The 22601-nt window shown below is 37.1% G+C and overlaps 1 protein-coding gene and 1 long non-coding RNA gene across 2 annotated transcripts; both read right to left on the bottom strand.

The window, feature by feature from the left end:
* Nucleotides 1-14998: 14998 nt before the first annotated feature.
* Nucleotides 14999-16579, bottom strand: LOC121640082. Its single transcript, XR_006010336.1, has 4 exons — nt 16542-16579; nt 16381-16446; nt 16214-16264; nt 14999-15808 (listed from the first exon to the last, which is right to left on the bottom strand). It is a non-coding gene; the product is annotated as an uncharacterized LOC121640082 (long non-coding RNA).
* Nucleotides 16580-17795: 1216 nt separating this feature from the next.
* Nucleotides 17796-20564, bottom strand: LOC121640059 (low affinity immunoglobulin gamma Fc region receptor II-like). The gene is made up of 5 exons (XM_041985745.1): nt 20313-20564; nt 19488-19736; nt 19155-19268; nt 18144-18159; nt 17796-18056 (listed from the first exon to the last, which is right to left on the bottom strand). Exons 1-5 carry the CDS (start codon nt 20464-20466, stop codon nt 17948-17950), a joined length of 642 nt encoding a protein of 213 aa, XP_041841679.1. The 5' UTR covers nt 20467-20564; the 3' UTR covers nt 17796-17947.
* Nucleotides 20565-22601: the final 2037 nt, after the last annotated feature.

The following is a 22601-nucleotide window of genomic DNA, read 5'->3' on the forward strand; positions in this document are numbered from 1 at the left end:
CTTCTGCAGCTGATGCGACGTCATAATCAGTGACAAAACCTCCTTTATCCATTTTACATCAGCAAGAAACCATCTAACTCCATGTAAGCTTGATTTGGGTAAAATATTAATAAAGTAATGACACAATCAAATATATGATGATAATGTAAAACACAATACCAAGTTTATGACATTATGTCCAATTACTACAAAACCAGACAGTTTTAATAATTTCTTGAAAAATAACAGTTTTGGACACAGGAGGTTTGTGCCCGACAGCAGCGATATGACGATCGTAAGGAACAGCATGTTTGATGACACAAATATTGAGATATTTGTCAGGAAGAAGACATTTTTATTGTTCCATAGTTTTGTGAAGACATGAAGTGAATGAAGTAAAACCTACAGTCATGAATTCCATGTTGCTTTGTAGTGATGGAAGAGAGAGTAGTTTATTTAAAGAATGGGTTTATATTTAATCTGTTGAAGAATAGAATGGATTCTTTTTTATTTATTTTGCACTATATGAGAGATAAACTGAAATATTGTCCATGTTTTTGAGTGACTGATTAATTTGTGTTATTTTTTGTTCGAAATAAAAATCAGAGTAAATAAAAAACTAACAGTTGCTATAGAGTCTGAAAAGGAGCAGGATGAAGTTTAAAAACTTATTTATTCCTGCCCCCCCTTTTATAATCATAATTTTATTTTAATTTTTTTTTTGGAAAAAATAGATAAAGAATGAATATAAACATGTATAAGGGGGTATTTTCTTTAATCAAGAGCATACTTGTTTGCTTTGACAGCAATCAATGACTGTTCATTCATTACAAGAGTTCTCTGCAACTCTTAAATATACAACTCCACATATACTCCACAAACAATGTCCAAACAATCTGATTTGTGTTCACCAATCATCACATACTGTTGCCTTTTAGTTAAATAGCTCTGAATCCATTTCAGCACAACCCCTCGTATCCCATACCGCTCCAATTTATTAATGAATCAAATCAAATCAAACTTTATTTATATAGCACCTTTCATACATAAAAATAGCAACTCAAGGTGCTTTACTGAAATGAAAATACCATGGACAAAATAACCCTGCTGCTAATAGTTTCTGATCTGTACAGTTAGTAATTTCCTCTATTAAATGCATTATCGCCAAAGATGTTGATCTGTTGTTTCTAAATTGAGTCTGATAAGATATTATGTTTGTTATTAAATCTATCCAGTCTTTTTATAAATAATGACAATGAAACAGACTTGTAATTTTTTTAAATTTGTGTTTGTCTCCTGTTTTGAACAATGGTATAACTTTTGCTATTTTCATTTTACTTTGAAATGTTCCTGTTTGAAATGATGAATTACAGATATGTGTTAATGGTTTAGAAATTCCCAGAATAACCTTTTTCAGTGTTGCCATGTCAGTTTTATTCCAGTCTGTTGATGTCTTATTTTTGCATTTACTTACTGTATTATCTCATTTTTTCCAGCTTTACATATAAACAATGAGCTAATGTTTCTTGTTACTGGTTCTTCATCATCATCTTCAGGCACCATTTTCATTCTTTTCTCTTGCCAGTTTTGGTCCAACGTTAACAACGAACTCACTGAAGCTATTGGTTTCATCATTTATGTTGGTAATTTTTTGCCATTACCAATAAAATAATTGGATGATGATATTTCCTTAGACCCATAGTTAATAATACCATTTAATATTTTCCAAATCCTCTAATACTTTACAATAATAACTTTTCTTACAGGTTCTCATTATGGTGGTTAATTTATTGTGTGAATGCTGTTTCCCTGTTAGTTTTCCTGTTTCTCAGCTCGTTCAGGACATTTGGGCTATGACTTTTGGTATTTATAACTTTTATAATTTTTAAAATATTTAACTTTAAGCAAAAATATTTTGCCATTCAAATCAATGGAAAAAGTTTCAGCTCATTCAAAAACTTCCGCTTCTTTCAACTCCTACTACTTTTACATACTTTCAGCTAGAAACACCATTCAAACTTTAAACAACTCACAACGGATTGGGCTATTCCCGAATGACTGCTTTTGCCGATATGTTTTACGGTTTCTGATTTATGGAAGTTTAAAAATAATAAAAATCTTCATTTTCAACAAAATCTCGCCCACTCTAACGCACTCTAACTTTTCAGCCTGCACCGTCACTCAAACAAATTCTCATAACTCCTAGAAATTTCATCGTACAGACATAAATTATACATCAAATTTAGGAGGAATTTAAGTTGGCTTCGAAGAGAAATAAGAGTGACAGAACTGGGACTTATAGATTTTGAGCTAGGCCTTTCCAAGCAAGCAAAAGTCTACTTTTGCTCCCATAGACTTCCATTCAAATCAGAGGCAGGATTCTGGGTCAACGTGCATTTCTTCTGTGTTTTTTACTCGCCACCATTTAAATTCTGTTCGAAGTAGGGATGAATAAATTACATCCCTGCATTCCTCAGACCCTCCTGGCACTCACGGTGAAAGAATTATTTTGATATCTCTTTTGGTTTTCTGTCAGGAATGAGGAGTTCGGGAGGTGCACAGAGTTTTTCGGCAGTTCAGCTCAGCTCTTTTCTCAGTCTGTGTGCCTGTCAGTTAAGTGAGGGGCCGTTGTCATGACGACCCAGTGAGCGCTCTCAGCTGTGAGCAGCCAGCTGACTTTTGCCCTCATTCATTCATTCAGTCCTATTGATCCAGATTATGGTCTTCTCACCTGGTTTTGTCGTCCTAATGAGTCCACATATGTCTCTGTCCTCTTCTCCTGTCTCCTCCTTGTCCTTCTCATTACAACAGGCCACATGTCCTCCTCTATCTCTCCTCCTCTGTCTGTCCTCTAATCATGTCCTTTGCTGCTCACTTACATGATGGACTGTGGTTCAGCTGCCAATTCAACTTTATTTCAGCTCTTTCTGCCTTTTACAATCATTTGTTCTACATTCAACCAGTTCAGCACCTTTAATATTCAGTTTAAACTTTAAATAATTTGACTACTGACTCCAGCTTCATGACTACTTCAGCTGATGCTTCAACAAGCACAGCTCAGCCATTTTAAGCAATGTTTAACTATCTTCAGCACATTTCAGTTCAACGTTTCACCATTTCAAATACATTTAAATACCTGTTTGAGCTTAAAATTGCTCAACTCTCTTTTTTGCTTCTTATACACTGTTTAACAAGCACATTTCAGCCTTTTCAACCATCTTCAACCACTTTTTACAATCATTTCCAGTCAACTTTCCACCATTTCAGCACATTCTAATTCCAGTTTCATTTTTATATTCAAAAACTTTTCAGTTCAGCTTCATGAGTGGATTCCTTCTCACACCCAGGCTTATTACAGCACAGCAACAGTATAATAATATTAAATCCACTTTGTTCTTGTCTGTGTGTGGTCTGAAATTCTAATAAAGAAGGATGAATATTTACATTAATAGCAAATACAAATTTGCTCTGATCATGTGGCTAAACACAGGTAAACATGTTTTCAGGTAGGCATAAATCTGCCTCTAAGGCTAACTTGACTTTACTACTTGAACACAATACAATGCTGCCATCCAGTGGCCAAATAGAATAATGCCTCGTAAAACACGTAGCGCACTGGAATGTCTCGCCTGTACAAGAAAAATAACCAATAAAGTCCTAGATATCTTTCACGAGCAATACCGCACTAAACTCAAATAGAGTTGTACTAAACAATACTGCAACTGCATGTTAGGGTAAACTTACATATTAAATGTATGCCAAGGTGTACATAAAGAACAAACAGTATAATTTACATGGAAAATTGTAGGACTTCTGATTAAGAAGGTGGAAATACAGGACGGCAACCTCATTTAATATGAACACTTCAGACTACAGCTTGAACACCAACTATGGTTTGAACATTGCAAAGCAATATTTTTTGGAATATTGTCAAATGTCAGTTGTACATGAGATGTGCTATAGAAAATCAATTTGACTTGCCTAAAGGCTTTAACAAGAGTTAGTCTGGTTACAGTGTATCCATCAGTTACAGCAACAATGATATTACTTTTTACAACATTTTGTTTAGCCTGACCGTTGTCGAATTCCCAGGGGATGACGCTGGGCATTTTCCCACATGTCTGAGACAAGGGACAGATTGTCCAGCTTTAAGCTACATCTCCTGGTGCTTTCTTTAATTTTATTTATTTTATTTACTTGTATTAGGACAGCTAAATTGTGTTTGATACCCTTGTTGTCTCAGATGCAATTAAATATATTTGAACATCGCTGTCCATGCGTCCTAAACATTTTGAAGGTAGGTGGTGCAGTTGCGGGCTGTTACATTGACGCATCAGCGAATCCGCACGAGGATGAGCTGGTAAACATTAGAGTGCCTCTAGAGAGAGAGTGGCGCCACCGGAAGCTCAAAACGCTTGCCGATCACGTGGTCCATGTAGCCTCCAAAAGTTCCAGGAAGTGCTTGGCTGCCAATACAAAATAATAAGAAAACTACGATAATCGGTAAATAATGATCAATGAAGACTTTGCTTTGCAATATTTTTATAGTTGTGTTCATTGATATGAATCATGTTAAGTTAACTAAACCTGTATGACATCAACAGCAATGTAAATCATAATATTTTCTGTTTTTTTAACTTTATCTTTCAAACTTGACTGAGGCATACCAACAGGTGACGACAATGATTTACCAAGTGACTACACAATAAATCTAGGCTCACAGCATAATGATAACTGTTCTTACAGGAAATCTATATCCAATAAATAAAATTTAGATCCCAATTCATTTCAAATAAATGGGTTATCTATTCTTACTTATTACTATCTACTTGTGTGAACTGCTTTTAAGTCTTAAGACTTATTTTGACTGAGGCAGACTGATAACTACACATGTCTGGACTCACAATATAATGTGTTCTTACAGAAAATCCATGGTAAATAAATAAAAATTTGATTTCAATTCATGGAAAATACATGGCTTTCTATCACTATTTGTAACTATCCCAAGACTTACTCCCTACATATACATAATAAATCAGACAAACACCCTTTTTTTTTTTCAAATGCATTTAATACCTAAAAGAATTCCTTTACAATAAAACTCGACTAGATCAGCATGTCTAGCCATTTCTTTTCTCTGCTATCCTTGAATACAGTCTTCACCATGGTATGCTGTGCTGCATGGGGATGCTCCAATCGCTCAGAGAAAGGCGTTCGTATGTATGGCTTCCCCAAAGACAGGGACAGAAGGAAAATATGGATGGCCAAAGTCAGCAGGATACATTTGACCACCATCAGGGAGTGTAAAAACAAAAAAAATATGTGAGGTAATCATATTAAAACAATGCTATGGGGCTATTATTGTAGCAATATTATCTACAAATCCGTGTTGAAAGTCACAAATGCATACAGAGAGTCGTGTATCCGTATCTTAATTTGTGTGTGCACAGTTGGATTCGCAAATGTGTAAATAAATCCACAAATGTGTGATGAGATTTCTGTGTCTGTACAAGAATCTGCAAATGTGTAAAACAACTTGTGTGTAACCCGGTTTGCAAATGTGTAAAAAAATTCCACAAATCTGTATTTAAAGTTGCAAATGTGTAGACCAATCTGTAAATGCGTGCTAAGATCTGCACATGTGCAGACCGATCTGTATCCACAGAGAGACATGAATGCCTGGAGTATTTCAGCTACAAGACCCAGAAATACAGACAAATCGCTGGTTACGAGTCAAGCAGCTTCTGGATTGGCTCTCTCTACACACGTGGATTTTGCTACACTTGTTCCGTGAGAAATCCACAAATGCGTGTCAGGATTCGTATCCGTAACGCTTGGGTTTGAGTGCCCTGACCGCTGGCTCACAGGCTGCCTCACTCCGGCTGCCGTTGGTTCGCTTGCTCTGCTGCTGGCGGTAATATAATTACTGCGGTCAAGCCAGCCGCCTTTCGTTTTTGCGTAGTCAAGCCAGCCGCTCCTACATTTTCAGTGCGCACCTACCGTCAGTTTACGGTAAATGCAAGCGTACTGCTGCAAGGAAATTATTTCCGGTTCACAAAATAAAAGCACGAATTTAAATGTGTATTATCAAGTGATGTTTTAAGAAACTGATTCACGTTAACTGTAAACTATCGGGGTATACTGCTAACATTTACACTAAATAAATTCCTTAGAATGTATGGAGTTGAAAACAGTTTTATCTATCTATCTATCTATCTATCTATCTATCTATCTATCTATCTATCTATCTATCTATCTGTCTGTCTGTCTGTCTGTCTGTCTGTCTGTGCTAATAAACATATACTGAGGCCTTAAAGCAAATACTAAGTGGTGTATGTTGACCATCCTTGACGGCACTATCATTCTGGACTGCTTTGGGGTCAATAGGTCACATGACCTCAAAGCTATTGAGCAAAAATGCTCATATTTACACTTTAAAAATCATTTAAAATATATTAAGACCTTAAAGCAAATACTAAGTGGTGTATGTTGACCATCCTTGATAGCACTATCATTCTAGACTGCTTTGGGATCAATAGGTCACATGACCTGGGAGTTATTGTAATAACTTTTGAAATAACATGAAATATATATGTGTGTGTATATATATATATATATATATAATACATTTTATTTAAAAACTCCTTTCAAAAAACCCAAGTACACTTTACAGGAGAATGAAAACATTTAAAAACATAGGAGAGAGAAGTATACAAAAAACTAACAAGCAAAGCACTAACAAGCAAAACAGACGACAACAGTGTAATGGTGAGTGAAAAACTAGATGGCATAGGACTGTCTGAACAAGTGTGTTTTCAGTTTAGATTTAAAGAGAGGGAGAGAGTCTATGGCACGAAGATCAGGGGGGAGGGAGTTCCAAAGACGGGGAGCAGAGCGGCTGAATGCTCTACTCCCCTTAGTGACAAGGCGGGCAGGGGGAACAGAAAGTTGAAGAGAGGTGGAGGAGCGGAGTGAGCGGACAGGAATGGAAATGTGTAGAAGCTCAGATATGTATGGTGGAGCCTGATTGTGAAGTGCTTTGAAAGTGATAAGGAGTATTTTGAAATTAATTCTTTTTTTTATGGGAATCCAGTGAAGTTGTTGCAGGATGGGGGTGATATGATGAGTGGAGGGTGTCCGGGTGATGATTCGAGCTGCAGAGTTTTAAAGGAGCTGCAGTCTTTGGAGGGCTTTGTTGGGGAGACCAAAGAGAAGTGATTTACAGTAATCAATTCGTCAGGTGACAAGGCTATGGACGAGAATGGCAGTGGTATGGGGGGTAAGAGACGGACGGAGACGGGAAATATTTCGCAGATGAAAATATGCTGACCGAGTGATATTATTAATGTGGGACTGAAAAGAGAGTGTGCTGTCAAGGACAACACCCAGACTCTTTACTTGAGGGGAGGGAAGGATGGTTGAATTGTTGATGGAAATGGAGAAACTATTAGATTTGGAGAGAATATGGGGCGTGCCTATCATTAGGACTTCTGTTTTAGAACTGTTGAGTTCTAGGAAATTGGAAGAAAACCAAGAATGAATTTCTTGGAGACAGTGGGTAAGGGAGGTTGGTGGAAGTGAGGAAGATGGTTTGGTAGAGAGGTAAAGCTGGGTGTTGTCCTTGTAGCAATGAAAATGAATATTATGTCGACGAAAAATGAAGCCAAGTGGAAGAATGTAGATGATGAATAGTAGGGGCCCCAGGACCGAGCCCTGGGGCACACCAGCAGAGACAGGGTAAGGGTTGGATTTGTGTGATTTAAGTTGAACAAACTGTGTGCGGCCAGAGAGGTAGGAAGTTAACCAGGTGAGAGGGGTGCCGGAGATACCGATAGATGACAGTCTGTCAAGAAGAGTGCGGTGAGAAAGTGTCAAATGCTGCTGTGAGGTCAAGAAGGATGAGAATGGACAGTAAACCAGAATCTGAAGCTATAAGGTCATTGGAGATTTTGAGGAGTGCCGTTTCAGTGCTGTGGAGGGGACGAAAACTGTACTGAAACTGCTCGTAAATATTGTTTGTGATGAGGTGGTTATGAAGCTGAGAGGCAACAGACCTTTCAAGAATTTTGGAAATGAAAGGTAAATTGGACATAGGGCGTAAGTTATTAAAATTGGTGGGGTCCAAACCGGGTTTTTTCAGGATAGGTGTAACTGTAGCCGTTTTAAGTGCAGGAGGGACGATTCCGGAAAGTAAAGAGGAATGAATGATGTTGGTAATGAGAGGAGCAAGAGAGGAGGAACAGGTTTTGTTTTTGTTGTTGTAATTAGGTTACACATGTTAAGGAAATGTTTTTGTTTTAAAACTATTTGAAAAGTGCCTTTAAGATAGTTTGATATTGATGTGTAAATAGTTACAGTAAATATATATATGTTTACCATTTTTGGTCATTTAAATATTATTGTCTTTGTTTATTTGTTATTATTATTATTGTTGTTATTTTCAATTTTATTGGTACTATTGTTGTTCTTATAGTGATGAGGTTACACATGTTGAAGAATTATTTTTCTTTTAAAACTATTTGAAAAGTTCATATACCATTTGACCATTCTATTTATTTTATTTAATTTTATTGTTCTATTGGTTTTAGATCTACTTTACTTCCAAATATATATTTTGATAGACATTTTGAGAGTGACATGTGTAAATAGTTAAATGTATATATTAACTATTTTATGGTCATTTCCTAATTCAAATTGTTATTATTACTAGTATTATTTTTATTTATTATCATTGTGTATTTATTGATGTTGTTTTTGAGGTCATTTTAATGTTAGATATCATTATCATAATTTTTTTCCCCACAATGCTTAAGTTACACATGTTGAAGAATTGTTTTTGTTTTAAAAAGGTTTGAATTTGAGATATCTGAAGTCCTTTTACTGTGTGACCACTGTATATATTGTATTTCATTTAATTATTCTATTGGTTTTTGATCAAATTTACATAACAAATGGGAGCATTTTCGGCTCAATAGCTTTGAGGTCATGTGACCTATTGACCCCAAAGCAGTCCAGAATGATAGTGCTATCAAGGATGGTCAACATACACCAATTTATATTTGCTTTAAGGTCTTAATATATTTTAAATGATTTTTAAAGTGTAAATATTAGCATTTTCGGCTCAATAGCTTTGAAGTCATGTGACCTATTGACCCCAAAGTAGTCTAGAATGATAGTGCTATCAAGGATGGTCAACATACACCACTTAGCTGCCGGATTTCTGTGCGGGTGTGTGCCGAGCTACGAACAATCAGGCTGTGGCGGTACAGGAGCTGAATCGTAAACTGGAGGCTATTCCAGTTCTGGATGGCAAACTGGTTGCGCTTTCTGGGCTTGTACGTGAGGTGGTCACCAACTTGGAGAAGTTGTCAGCTCGGCTGGATGGAAATTGACCCAAAATTCGGATCATTGGGAGTCGCCAGTGGGACCACTGAGAGACTTAAGGCAGACGAAACAGCTCTGGCCTGAACCAAAACAAATGCTGTTATCAAATTTGGCTCCCTGTGCTGGCCTTGAATGGCTGGCTGAAAGCTCCCTGGAATGTTTTGTTGATGGACGCTCAGTCCCCCACCCTCCCCTCACCCTCTTCACGGGCGATGGACTTCAACCTGGATCAGCCCTCAAGGATGCCCCACTATCATCCGGTGGCAGAGACTGTGAGGGAGAACTGGGGCAAAGTTCATATGCTCACTTCTACGCACACACACGCACCACACTCAAGTACACGACTACAGATACACCTCCCCGTTATTCACTGCCTTGCTGTCCTTCCACCTCCTTCCACTCCCGGGCAGTGGGTTCATTGGACGCGCTCTGAGAATGCAGCTGCGTCTGCACTTGCTGCGGTGGGAGTCCCCCCCCTCCCCCCCCCCGCCACGTGTTTCTCATGTTGTGATTGTCTGAGTTATGTTTTTGTATGTACTGAGGAGTGTTTTTTTGTATCTCAATAATGGGCCCTTAGGCCCAGTGTGGAGATGCCTATTTTTTATCCTCTCAGCTACATCTTACTCCCTAATGTTCCTTTCACCTATATCTAAGACAAGGAGCGCTGTAGAAATGGCTGCTCCGTCAGTGTATGCCTGTTCTGTTTGTGTCATCATATGTTGTTTTGTCTAGTCTTGGATGGGTTGTACTGAAAACATGAATTTCCCTGCAAAGGGATTAATAAAGTATTTTTCATTCATTCATTCATTCATTTTTGCTCAATAGCTTTGAGGTCATGTGACCTATTGACCCCAAAGCAGTCCAGAATGATAGTGCCGTCAAGGATGGTCAACATACACCACTTAGTATTTGCTTTAAGGCCTCAGTATATGTTTATTAGCACAGACAGACAGACAGACAGACAGACAGATAGATAGATAGATAGATAGATAGATAGATAAAACTGTTTTCAACTCCATACATTCTAAGGAATTTATTTAGTGTAAATGTTAGCAGTATACCCCGATAGTTTACAGTTAACGTGAATCAGTTTCTTAAAACATCACTTGATAATACACATTTAAATTCGTGCTTTTATTTTGTGAACCGGAAATAATTTCCTTGCAGCAGTACGCTTGCATTTACCGTAAACTGACGGTAGGTGCGCACTGAAAATGTAGGAGCGGCTGGCTTGACTACGCGAAAACGAAAGGCGGCTGGCTTGACCGCAGTAATTATATTACCGCCAGCAGCAGAGCAAGCGAACCAACGGCAGCCGGAGTGAGGCAGCCTGTGAGCCAGCGGTCAGGGCACGCAAACCCAAGCGTTACGGATACGAATCCTGACACGCATTTGTGGATTTCTCACGGAACAAGTGTAGCAAAATCCACGTGTGTAGAGAGAGCCAATCCAGAAGCTGCTTGACTCGTAACCAGCGATTTGTCTGTATTTCTGGGTCTTGTAGCTGAAATACTCCAGGCATTCATGTCTCTCTGTGGATACAGATCGGTCTGCACATGTGCAGATCTTAGCACGCATTTGCAGATTGGTCTACACATTTGCAACTTTAAATACAGATTTGTGGAATTTTTTTACACATTTGCAAACCGGGTTACACACAAGTTGTTTTACACATTTGCAGATTCTTGTACAGACACAGAAATCTCATCACACATTTGTGGATTTATTTACACATTTGCGAATCCAACTGTGCACACACAAATTAAGATACGGATACACGACTCTCTGTATGCATTTGTGACTTTCAACACGGATTTGTAGATAATATTGCTACAATAATAGCCCCATACAATGCATTTACACATTTTCAAAGACCATATCATTGGGAAGTTTAATATTTTTAAATTAAACACCGAGAACGCATCACAGGGAGATTTATATGGTTGAGGTTGCAGAATGTAGAAAAAAAAAGACAGGAAACAACACTTAAAAGTGGCCAAACCAGGAAGGTGAAGAAGAACAGTATCCCAGTTAACGTCAGGCAACCCCAGAACTGCTGAAAGTTCTTCAGGACAATGCTGCACGAGGGAAGAGTGATATACTTCCCTTAAGCATCTCTCTGCTTCTCTGCTCTCATCCTGCACACTGGGAGGGTGCTGAGTGCTGTCTAGTGCAGCAAATGCACTCAAGTACAATCAGCCACTTATTTTGTGTATATTTTGTTAAGTTCTTAAGGTTAACATGTTTGTTACATTTAACAGGTTAGGTTTTATAGTTGCAAAGATTGTAAACATATATACTAAGAGTATTGTGCTATCTAATACTGTGTATTCATTTTCATATCTTTGTCCATTATTCCACAGCCTTATAAATACATTAAAATTAAATAAAAATGTAACTACAATTGCTCTCCCTACACATTAACCTCGCTATCAACGGCGTTGGATCAATTTATATTGACGAACAGAATTTACATTCATCAGCCTGTGGCATCTGTTGCTATCAGTGTGCTAGCATAAACTTTTATCGGTTTATAATCTCTAAATATATTAATCTAGACGGTGACAATCCGTCAACATATTTATTTACTCCTGTCAAGTTGATTTCGATGCACAACTGATATGGAAATATGACTATTAAAACATCTTACCTTGAAGAAGTGTAGCTCCGACAATCTGCTCCATTGAAATACATTGACCGTCGCTTAGCTTTTGCTAACTTCCGGGAACTTTTGAGGGGCTCCATACGCCGCCATTGCTGTGAAAAAACTGAACCATTGCAGTGAACGGAGATGGCGCCACTCTCTCTCTAGAGGCACTCTAGTAAACATGAAGAGTGCCACGTTGGTCAGCCAATCATTGCGTCTGATCAACGACTGGCTGGCCTTTTTACGCGGACATTTCCGCTCACAGTTCGAAGTGTAGAAGAAGACGTAGCAGCACGGATATGAAGGAGCGGGAGCTTATGCCAGACAAAAGTCTGCAGGAAAACAAGGCGGAGATGGAGGTAAGAGTAAAAGAAGGCTAATATTATTTTTAATAAAACAAGGTTGCGTGAGAGGGGGTAAATGGAAAAGAGGAGAAAGACAAGGACTAGGTTTGGGAAAGTGGTGCGTAAATTAGCGTGCATGTGCAAGACCGTTGCAGTGCAAGGTCTCGCTTTAATTGTTTGGGAAAGTAATTACGTTGAGTTTTTAAGCAGAGTAGGTTATATTTGCAGCCAATTTCTGAATACAGCCTCGACGAAGAATCGGTGGTTCATCCGCCATTAGCCTGCAGAAATTCACATTCGATGTGTAAGCAGTTAGTTCTAAGCAGGAAAATATCTTTTACCACACAGCGTGTCTATTAATAGCCATTCTGGAATGGAAAGAAGAATAGATAAAAAAGATCTACATCAACAGCTTTTTAGATGACATGTGCACATAACCGAGTTTTAAATTTGAGTTCATTGCCTGGGAAATCAAGCCCGAGCTGCAGAGCTAGCTTGCAGCACGAATCGTTTGCTAGCAGATTACGATCTGCCCCAACACCGCTATAGACACAGTTTTATATTATTATTATTATTATTTAATTATTATTAATATTTTATTATTATTATTATTATTACAGAATTAATCAATATAAATGACCCAATTTAAAAATACAATTCAAATTCATTTAATTGTTTTTTTATGTTTTTATGTATTTGGGCGCAATGTCCAATCCGATCCTGTCTCTGGGTTTCTGATGTCACAGGGAAGAACTTCTTGTGATATTAGAAACGAAGCGGCGGGAAAAATCACTTTTCATCTTTTCTCGGTGAAGTAAGGTAGGTTTGATCTTTCTTAAAAATGCTAACTTACACACATATGACCGTATTCGTAAAAATCTGTTAAAAAACAATAATAATTGGGATTTTTAAGGGGCATTAGCATTACAAAGAGAAAATAGCTTTTTCTCTACTGTATTAATGAAGTTTTTTGGCTAGTTTGCTTTTCTGTGGGTTAGGTACAGCTCATAGGTTAAAAGCCTTTCTTTTTCCTTTCTTCCCTGTTAATGAACTGTTAAACAAGTCAATAGGTGTATGTGACAGTATTCGGTTATGTGCTGGTGTCTTGTAAAAAGTCTTGAGGTTTATTTGTGTTTCTATTCTCATTTTAGGATGGCATTAAGAGACATGCTGTGGGAAAAGGCCCCTCAGCCGTATGCTAAGCCCCCTCCTCTGCATTTGTGCGTGATTGACATGTGTGAAATGGTCAGAGTCCTGTCCTGGGATTTCGAGAAAGGCCAGGCCAAACCAAAAATTAGTAAAAAGAACACCGTTGTTGCAGTAACACTGATGGAATTACGGTCACAAAAATAACTCTTTTTGAAGAGTACCAAGACAAAATGGCAGTAGGCAAAACATACTACCTGAAAAGCTATGGGTTGAGGGGAGCCAGCCCCCCCTACCACATATTAATTTTTAAAGAAACCACCTTCTATAGGAGCTCGCCTGTCGCTCTTACGGATGAGCTCTTTGAGGAGGGGAAAAAGCTCCTCAACCCAAAGTCAATGCTGACCCCAACCTCTGAGGCATCAAGAGGAAGGGGCTTCATTACGCTAGAGGGCTCTGTTGTAGAGGTAGGTTATGGAGCATTCAGAATAGTTTGAAAATATCACTTTTAGGTGGACTGATAGGCCTCCTCATAACGAGGCAACTTTCTGGCAGCGTACTGGGCCAATTCTTTGGTTAAAACAAATGCAATGGTAAATTACCACTGTGTGTCTTTTTTTTTTTTTTGTCTTTTTAGTTTGCAGAAATTAAGAATATTACTGTTTGTGAATATATTATCGATTAGTGTAGCACTTTGTGATGTAATTCTGCTAGGTCTTATTATTTTGGGGTACAGGCCTATGCTATACATTGTATTGATAAACTCCTCTGTCATATTATACTTATTTGGATTTAGTAAATCTATGTTAAAGTCACTACAAACAAATATAGTTTTATTGCATGAAGTCCTAAACTTTTCATCCATCTATTCTTTGAGAATCTCAATTATGGAACGTGGTGTTCTATATATACATCTCAAAATAACATTTTTCCTATTTTCCTGACATATTTCTATTGTTATAACTTCCAATATATTATCGATAAATGGTGTCATTCTTTCTACCAGCTTATAAACATATTTCTTGTCCACATAAAAGGCCACTCCCCCTCCTCGCTTGTATCTTTTGTTTATAAAGATCAAATCATATCCATCTAATTCGAAGTCTGTTCCCTTATCTGGTTTCATCCAAGTCTCTGTAACTGCAATGATACTGAAGGCTCTGCAGGCTTTTAGGCCGGGTCTTTTCTTTTTTTCTTTTTTTTTCTTTTTAGACTACTAATGGTTCTAATTATTAAAGGTATGATACCTGTTGGTACGCAAATCTGTTAGATCGACACACTAGTCATGATTGATTCTGGGCTACCAATTATAGCCGAACACTGATGCCCCCTCCCTCTTGGGCCACAGTTGTCACGTCAGTCAATTTGTTTTGAAAGTTCTCTATAAATAAAATTGGACTGGATTCCTGATGTTAGAAAGTTAAATTAAGTAGATAATGTTTTGTGTGTTATTTTCTTAATGACTCCAGGCTGATGTTAACGTCCTCCTCTGACCGTTTTCAACATACATAAGATAACAAGACGAGTAACATTTAAATAAAGATATTCAACCATTTATTTATTCACCCATCTTTATTAACACTCAACTAAATTTGATAAAGAAATTAAACCAGAAAAAAGGCTAAATAATATCCACACAATAGCATTCTTAGCAATCTTGCTCATCACACTTTAAAGCGTACACCATCATTGTTCAATCCTTGAAAGACATTCAGGGAAACACACACACACAACATAACACCACCAACCTCTGACAGGGAGGAAAAACACCACATAACATCCAACATATGACTTGGTTATAGTACACTTGCATATTAAATAAGCAGAGTACTACATACTTACACAGCTGAGCACATTGAAATGTTATCAAAGCCAGTTAACTCTGTTAAACCCATTTTAATACTGACAGTAAATATTTCAGTTATTTAATGTTTAACTTGTAAAATACAACAAGGGTCAATTTGTTTTTCTTCAATCCATGGTCACATTATTAAAAATCTTTTCATAATTTTGTTTTAATTTGCTACTATGTATTATGTTGCAGACGAGGTATAAGATGGACATGGCTGTTAAGCTTTGTATATGGTTTTAGTTTTCCTACGTTTTTGCTACAAAAAGTATAAATGAGAACAAATAAATCCAGATCATGTAATATTTTAAAGAAATATGATACAAAACTGGACAAATGACTGTCTGATGGACGCTTGGACGTCTAGAACAGTTGCTAACACGTTTAAACAAGAATATTGTTTCTGCTTGTTGTCCACAAGTCTCTTCTTTTGGTGGTAATAATCTTCTTTTCATGGATCTAAAACACAGATAAAGAAAACATTTTAAAGAAATAAAGAAAATGAAAATGGACACATGGTGAGATTTTTAAGTTAAATGGTAAATATGAGGTGATGACTGTTAAACTACGATGAGGAACAAAGTGACATCAGAAGCTGATTCATTCACAGCAAATTAACTAGTTGGTCAAATATCTCATCCAAGTTAAAGACAAAGAAAATGTTTTATTTTAAAATAAAACCTCATTTTCCTTTGAAAAATTTCATGTAAATATCTAAATCTAAAACAACTTTAAAACAGCCGTAGTAAGATTGAAGAGGTCCATAGTTACTTCTAGAAAATGATGAAGAAACTTCATTATAAATATATAAATGCAGTTATTTTACTGCTACTCATCCAGAAGTTGTCATGTTTACATTAGTACCTGTTGCTGATTCAGGAGGCACATTAATGTAGTCAGAGCTCTCGTGTCTCCCTGTAACAATGATGGTTTCAGTGTATTCAGTAACACACACTTTATCTTTCAATTAGACTCTGATATTTGTAGTAACATAAACAAAAATGATTTTGTAAAATATTTTATGTACTTACTGCTCTTATCACGACCTTTAAGGTTAAGATGAGATGTGACGTTGCTGTATTCATCTGCTGGTGCGTCTAAAATAAATATTTACATACATTTAGGGCGAGTCATGCTTTCCTACATTATATGGTCTTCTGACAGCTCCACATGAATCAGGTTTATACTGTACCACTTCCAGTGTTTCCACAACCTCTGATTGATTCGTAGGCAGCAGCATCACCTGCATGTCAGAGAAAATAAAGAAAATCAGATTTGTGACAAGTTACCACTTTATTACTGTTGTGAAATGCTAAATGAATAGTGATGTTTAATATGTTTAGTTCGCTGAGTATGAATTTGCCTGTATTTCATGATTAGTTGCTGTTAAAACTCTGACATGCATATGAATCGTTTAGTTTCTAAGAGTAATGACAGTGTTTTATTTTGAAGTGCTTTATTTTGAAGTAACAGGAAGTGATTGTTTTAAAATGGAAGGACACAGTTTTGCCAACTTAGCGACTTTGTCGCTATATTGAGCAGTGTTCAGACTTTTTTTTAAAAAAAGCGACAAATCTAGCGACTTTTTCTGGTATTATTTGGAGACTTTTGGAGACTGATGTGAATGAACGTAGTTTATTCTTCTCAGTGAGGAGTGGGTGCTGCGCAGACTCCTCCCCCGTCCAAAAGCACTCAGAAGAGGCTTGGTCCTCACGCAGCAGCAGCTGCATTCAGAGCAGCAGATGTTCAATGTTTCATGATTAAACTGAAACGTTCAGTTTCTGCTGCTGGATGATCCGCGCTGGCTTACTATCAGATAGTTCATTCATTCATTATCTACCACGTAGTCCGTTAAAGGTCGCGGGTAAGCTGGAGCCTATCCCAGCATCTTAGCAGGTGAGAGGCAGGGTACACCATGGACATGTCTCCAGTCCATCGCAGGGCCAACACAGAATGAGACAAACAGAGTAGCCGGAGAACTTGTCTCTACAGAGAAAGGCCACCAGGTTTCAACCTCCCCCAGCCAAGGCTCCAACCAGCAACCTTCTTGCTGTGAGGCTGTGGTGCTAACCACCACCACACCACCATGCAGCCCGTCATAGTAATGTCTATTAATGAAGAGTATGGACAATAACATTTAAAAAGTTAAGTGTTGTGACATGTTGCAGGCTCCTAATTTAAAAACAAACTACACTTAATAAAATTAAACTGAAAACCAAAGAAAATATTGACCAAAATATTTATTTTATTTTATTTATTTATTTACTATTTTGTTGTTTATTAAACATTTTTAGGTTGTCTTTTTTGCTTTTCCCACGACATCCCTCTACACGGCAGCCTCCTTTACAACAAACCTGTTATGTTCAAGGCTGATTATGCAAATTAGACAATGACGTCATTTATTGACTTTTTGAACAGCCAATAGCTACTTTTCTTACTGAAGAGTTGGAAACTGTGGAAGGACAAACTGTTCTGTGTTAAACTAGATGTGATGCGTTTGTTGTTTGTGTTAACTTCAACTTTAAAGTAAAAGTTTAATAACATCCGTATTGCCTGATTTATGAAGCTCCAGCTACGTAACAATTACAAACTGAGACATTATTTGTAGGACTGACCATGAAGGAGAGAGGAATAAACCTGAGTTTCATTCTCGTTGACTGACTGTTGTGTAGCAGAGACTCGGTCGATGTTCAGAATCTGATTAGACCTGAGAAATAAAAAATAAATAATGTTCATTTAATAAGAATCATATCATGTAAACAGTTGTTATATTTAATGTGAGCCATGTACCAACCTGTTACAACATACATCTGTAAAAAAATAAAAAAAGAGATGAAAATGAGTTCTTGTATAATTAATCTGTTTAACCATGTTAGAATAGTTAGTCATTTTCAGTAAATCAGTTTCTACCATTTTCAATAAGTGACAGAAGGTCTCACCTTTTTTTCTGCAGCAACACAACAGCAGCACAAAGACAATGTGCTGCTGTTGTGTTGTGTTCGTATGGGGTGGTATTTTTAATGTGCTCTTGATTTCTTACACAAGTTTGATGAATAAAGGTGAAAGTGTGGTGTCTAATTATTAGCATCATGTAGGCAGTATAATCATGTTTAGATGTACTAAGCACATTTAGGAATTAGGGTTTGTTTCTGTAAGTATCATATGGATCCAGCAAACTCCACAACCTTTAGAGTAGGCGGGACCACATGAACTTGGTCAACTCAATGAACCCTATAGGGTACAGCATCACATGATTTCATGTACAAGTCTCAGGGGTTCCACATGTTAGCTTAGGACTGTTCTTTGTCTGTGGACCTATATAAGGCCAGTGGTACCCATAGTCCAGGGGATTTCTCTACAACTGGCCCAGAGACCTCACAGATGCTGCAGATCTGTTTAAGATGTCACTTTTCTTAATAAACCTTTTTGTATTTTACATCAAGCTGCTGTCTAGAGCTCTTTTTACCACTAAACTATTGTTCCACATCATCTGCTTCAAGTAATTCACAACAAAAGTGAGACAGAAATGTTTATAAAGTTCAGCAGGAAAGTCATCAGGTCCAGGTGATTTATTGTTGGACGTGTGGCAAAGGGCTTTATGGAGATCTGCTAATGTTAAAGGTGTTTCAAGCACATCTGCTGTTTCTCTAAACATCTGAGGTAGATTAAGATTTAAGAAAGATTATATTTCCTCTTGGTTTGGATCTTGTTCTGATTAATGTAATTTTATATGAAGTATGTTGATGTTCTTAAGTTTATTTATTTATTTTATTTATTTTTTGCAATAAAGAAGTTAAGGTCTCACCCTTGGACCGTTTGCAGAGACACAACAAAACCAGGAAAATCAATAATATGATTCCAATAACTGATCCAACCATCAACAGCACAGGAAATGAAGAGCTTTCAGGTCTGGACACAGCTGGAAACACAACAGAAAGTAATAATGTTATTTATATGAAGGGTTTAGAACATAATTCTCTCAGTGTTTCCAGAAAAATAAATGTGATTTCAAGCTTGAACACAATGAAAAACAATCCAGATCTACAGTAAAAACGCATCAACAAACTTTTTGTTTCTCCTGCTTTGAGCAGAAAAATGATTTACAAAGTAAAATGTATGATAATTTATTCCTGCTCACCTGTAACTGACATCCAGCTCTGTTGTGACGTCTTTCCTGCATGTTGACACTTGTAGAAACCTTCGTCTGACTGTGACACTGCAGAGATGTTCAGCTCCTCTCTGCCATCATGTTGGAGAAGTTTGTCATTGTGATAGAAAGAAACACTGGAAAGTGTGTTTTGTTCTCTCAGTCTGCAGCTCAGACTGACAGAAGCTCCCTCAGTCACAGGATGGACGGGGCTCACCAGGATGACGCCATCATCATCATCTGTAAAGAAAAGTCAGTGGATATTAAGTTCAGTCAGAGATCTGCTGGTAGAGAGATTCAGAAAAAGCTGATTTATAGAGAAGTAAATAAACTCTTTATCATTAAACACAGAGATCTGATCATGTGTATTTAAAAACATACACATGTCCTGTATATACATGTATACACACATACATGTTTACACAGATCTAGACATGGTGTGGCAGTGGTTCAGTCTAGTTCTGAGTGTGGTCTGTCCAGGGCAGGTGGTGGTGGAAGTTTTGTAAAGCCTGACAGCAGCAGGCAGGAATGAAGAAGAAATATTTATTGTTCTATAGTTTTTGAAGAGATGAAGTGAATGAAGTAAAACCTACAGTCAAGAGTTTGATGCTGCTTTGTGGTGATGGAAGAGAGAGTAGTTTATTTAAAGAATGGATTTATATTTAATCTGCTGAACACAGAAGGAATTAATCTAGCAATAATAAACACAAAATCATAGGATGTAATCACGAGACAAACACTGAAAATGCATTTTTATATGGAAATGACATTAATGATAAGTGATACTTAAAATGAAAACAAAGCATCATAACATACTCTGTACAGTGATGTTGACTGTGTTGCTGAACTCTCCTGATCCAGACTCACACCAGTAAACTCCACTGTGGTTCATGTTCATGTTACATGAGGATCCAGTCATTCTCCCCCAGGAGGAGCAGCGTGACAGATGATGTGTTTCTGTAAACCTCATCACTCTCCACTCAGCAGAGTTTCCTCCACAGTTCAGTGAAACAGAGTCAGATGTGAAGTGTTGAACTCTGTCAGGATTCACTGTGAGAGACGCTGCTGGATGAACGTCTGAAAAACAAACATGTAATGAGATTTCTATAAAACACATTAAAATATAAAAATGCCTCATTGCAAATATTCCTTTGGTTTATATTTTATTTAGTTCTGAAGATCAGAGCTCACATGTCAACAAGATTATCAAACTGGGATTTTATGAACATTTTTAATATGTTTTAAATGATAAGCTGTGTACATCTAAACACTTTGGTTTTAAAGATAGTTTCAGTCACAGAGAAAAATATTAGAATGAAAGTGAGCTCTGCAATATTATTACAATGACAATAAAGTGTTGAATCTGAAAACATAACTGATCCTCACTGAGAGGACAGAAACACACTGACCTGCAGACCAGAGAAACTTTACTTCACTGTAATCAGTGTGATACTCTGGGTCTCCTCTTCCAGCTCTACACACACATCCTGCTGTGTGTGTTTGTCCATGAATGATGTAGGAATCATGTTCAGTCCCAGCAGTGCTACCAGGCAGCAGATCATAACTGTAGCTGTTGTTTAACAGATCAGGAACAGCTTTATACCAGTAGAACCTCCATCCTGCAGACGGAGGTTTAATCTCACATCTCAGAGTTACTGAGGATCCAGGACTCAGCCATGATGGAGACACAGAGAGGACAGGCCGGGGTTTATCTGCTGGAGAGAGATTTTATCTGAATGAAAACATGTTGGACCTTGTTGACTCTTAACTCTGAATAACATTTCTCTACAAATGTTATCAATTTTATATTTAAATTTTTATATGTATTTAAAACGTCTACATTTGTTCAGATAAACTGTTTAATTAAAATACAAATAAAGGGGTTAATTCATCTCAATATTTAGTTCAGTGGAATTAGAGAAACTGTGCAGCATTCAGATGGATGTCTCTTCATTAAAGAAAATCACTTTTAAGAGCAAACTCATCATCAAATAAATGAAATCATTTCTGTCTGTTGTTAAGTTTTCAATAACTAACTAAAGATACATTTCATTGTGCTCATGAGATCCAACTCTGTCCTAAAGAAACACTATTAGGTATCAGGTCAGATATACAGGGATTTGATTTAACTAAATATAATAATAATAAGCAGATAAATGAAGTATCACCTGTTTCTGTACATTACTACTACACACCCATGTTACGTGTTAGAGATTTAACTGTATCAGTAAATAAACGATCTTTTTATTAATGAGGTATTACAGCTGAGATAGATTCAGTATTTTTCCTGTTTCCATGTAACTTTGTAGTACTTAATAAATTAACAATAAAAATTAACAATAATAAATGTTTTCACAATGAATCTTCTTTTCTCAGAAAATCCATGTTGTTGTATTTAAAAAGAAATTTCTAAACTCACCAGTTTGCTGAATAAAGACTGTGTTACTGAAAGATGTAATAAAGTTTGTGTCTCTTCTAAATCCTCTGCAGGTGTATTTTCCTCCCTCTGAGATCTTGAAAACTCCTCCTGGTTTATCAGACTGTTTGATGTTATTATTTCTGTACAGATTATAAGTGAATCCTGCAGGAATCTTCAGAGAACAGGTCAGAGTCACACTGCCCCCTGCTGGTAGGATTGAACTGTCTGATGTCAGAGTGGCTTTGGCTTCATCTTCTGGAAGTTAATAATAATGTATTATTTTGCAACCTGTCACCATGTATTTCCACGCTCTTAGATAAACACATTGGTATCTGTTGATTTAAAAACCATAATTAGAAAAACACAGTTGCATCTTCACTCATTACTCAGATTCATAACATCAGACGTCCTCTTGGCTCAAGTCGCCTCATTAAGCTGCTCATCCACAAAGTCTGCACTACCTTCAGTCATTCATCTTTTCACTTTTCTGCTGCAGACGACTGGAATCACTTGCAGCAGAAACTAAAGCTCAGGACTTTTATACCACTGTCATCTTTTAAAAACTTGCTAATGGAAGCGGTCCAGGATTGTTACACTTACTTTTATCTGTAGCTAGTTGGACCATTTTTATGTCTTCCTACAATCTGTTTTAAATTGGTGAGATAATGTTCTGTTAGATGTGTATG

The sequence above is a fragment of the Melanotaenia boesemani genome, chromosome 5 (assembly GCF_017639745.1).
Source record: "Melanotaenia boesemani isolate fMelBoe1 chromosome 5, fMelBoe1.pri, whole genome shotgun sequence".
NCBI lineage: Eukaryota > Metazoa > Chordata > Actinopteri > Atheriniformes > Melanotaeniidae > Melanotaenia > Melanotaenia boesemani.

Bases quoted from the DNA above. Each gene is read 5' to 3' on its own strand.
- LOC121640059 (XM_041985745.1), bottom strand. From the start codon at position 20,466: ATGAGGTTTACAGAAACACATCATCTGTCACGCTGCTCCTCCTGGGGG. The intron at 19,737-20,312 runs GTATGTTATGAT...TTTTCTTTACAG, and splicing joins AGTCAACATCACTGTACAGA to ATGATGATGATGGCGTCATC. The intron at 19,269-19,487 runs GTGAGCAGGAAT...TTGTGTTTCCAG, and splicing joins GAGCTGGATGTCAGTTACAG to CTGTGTCCAGACCTGAAAGC.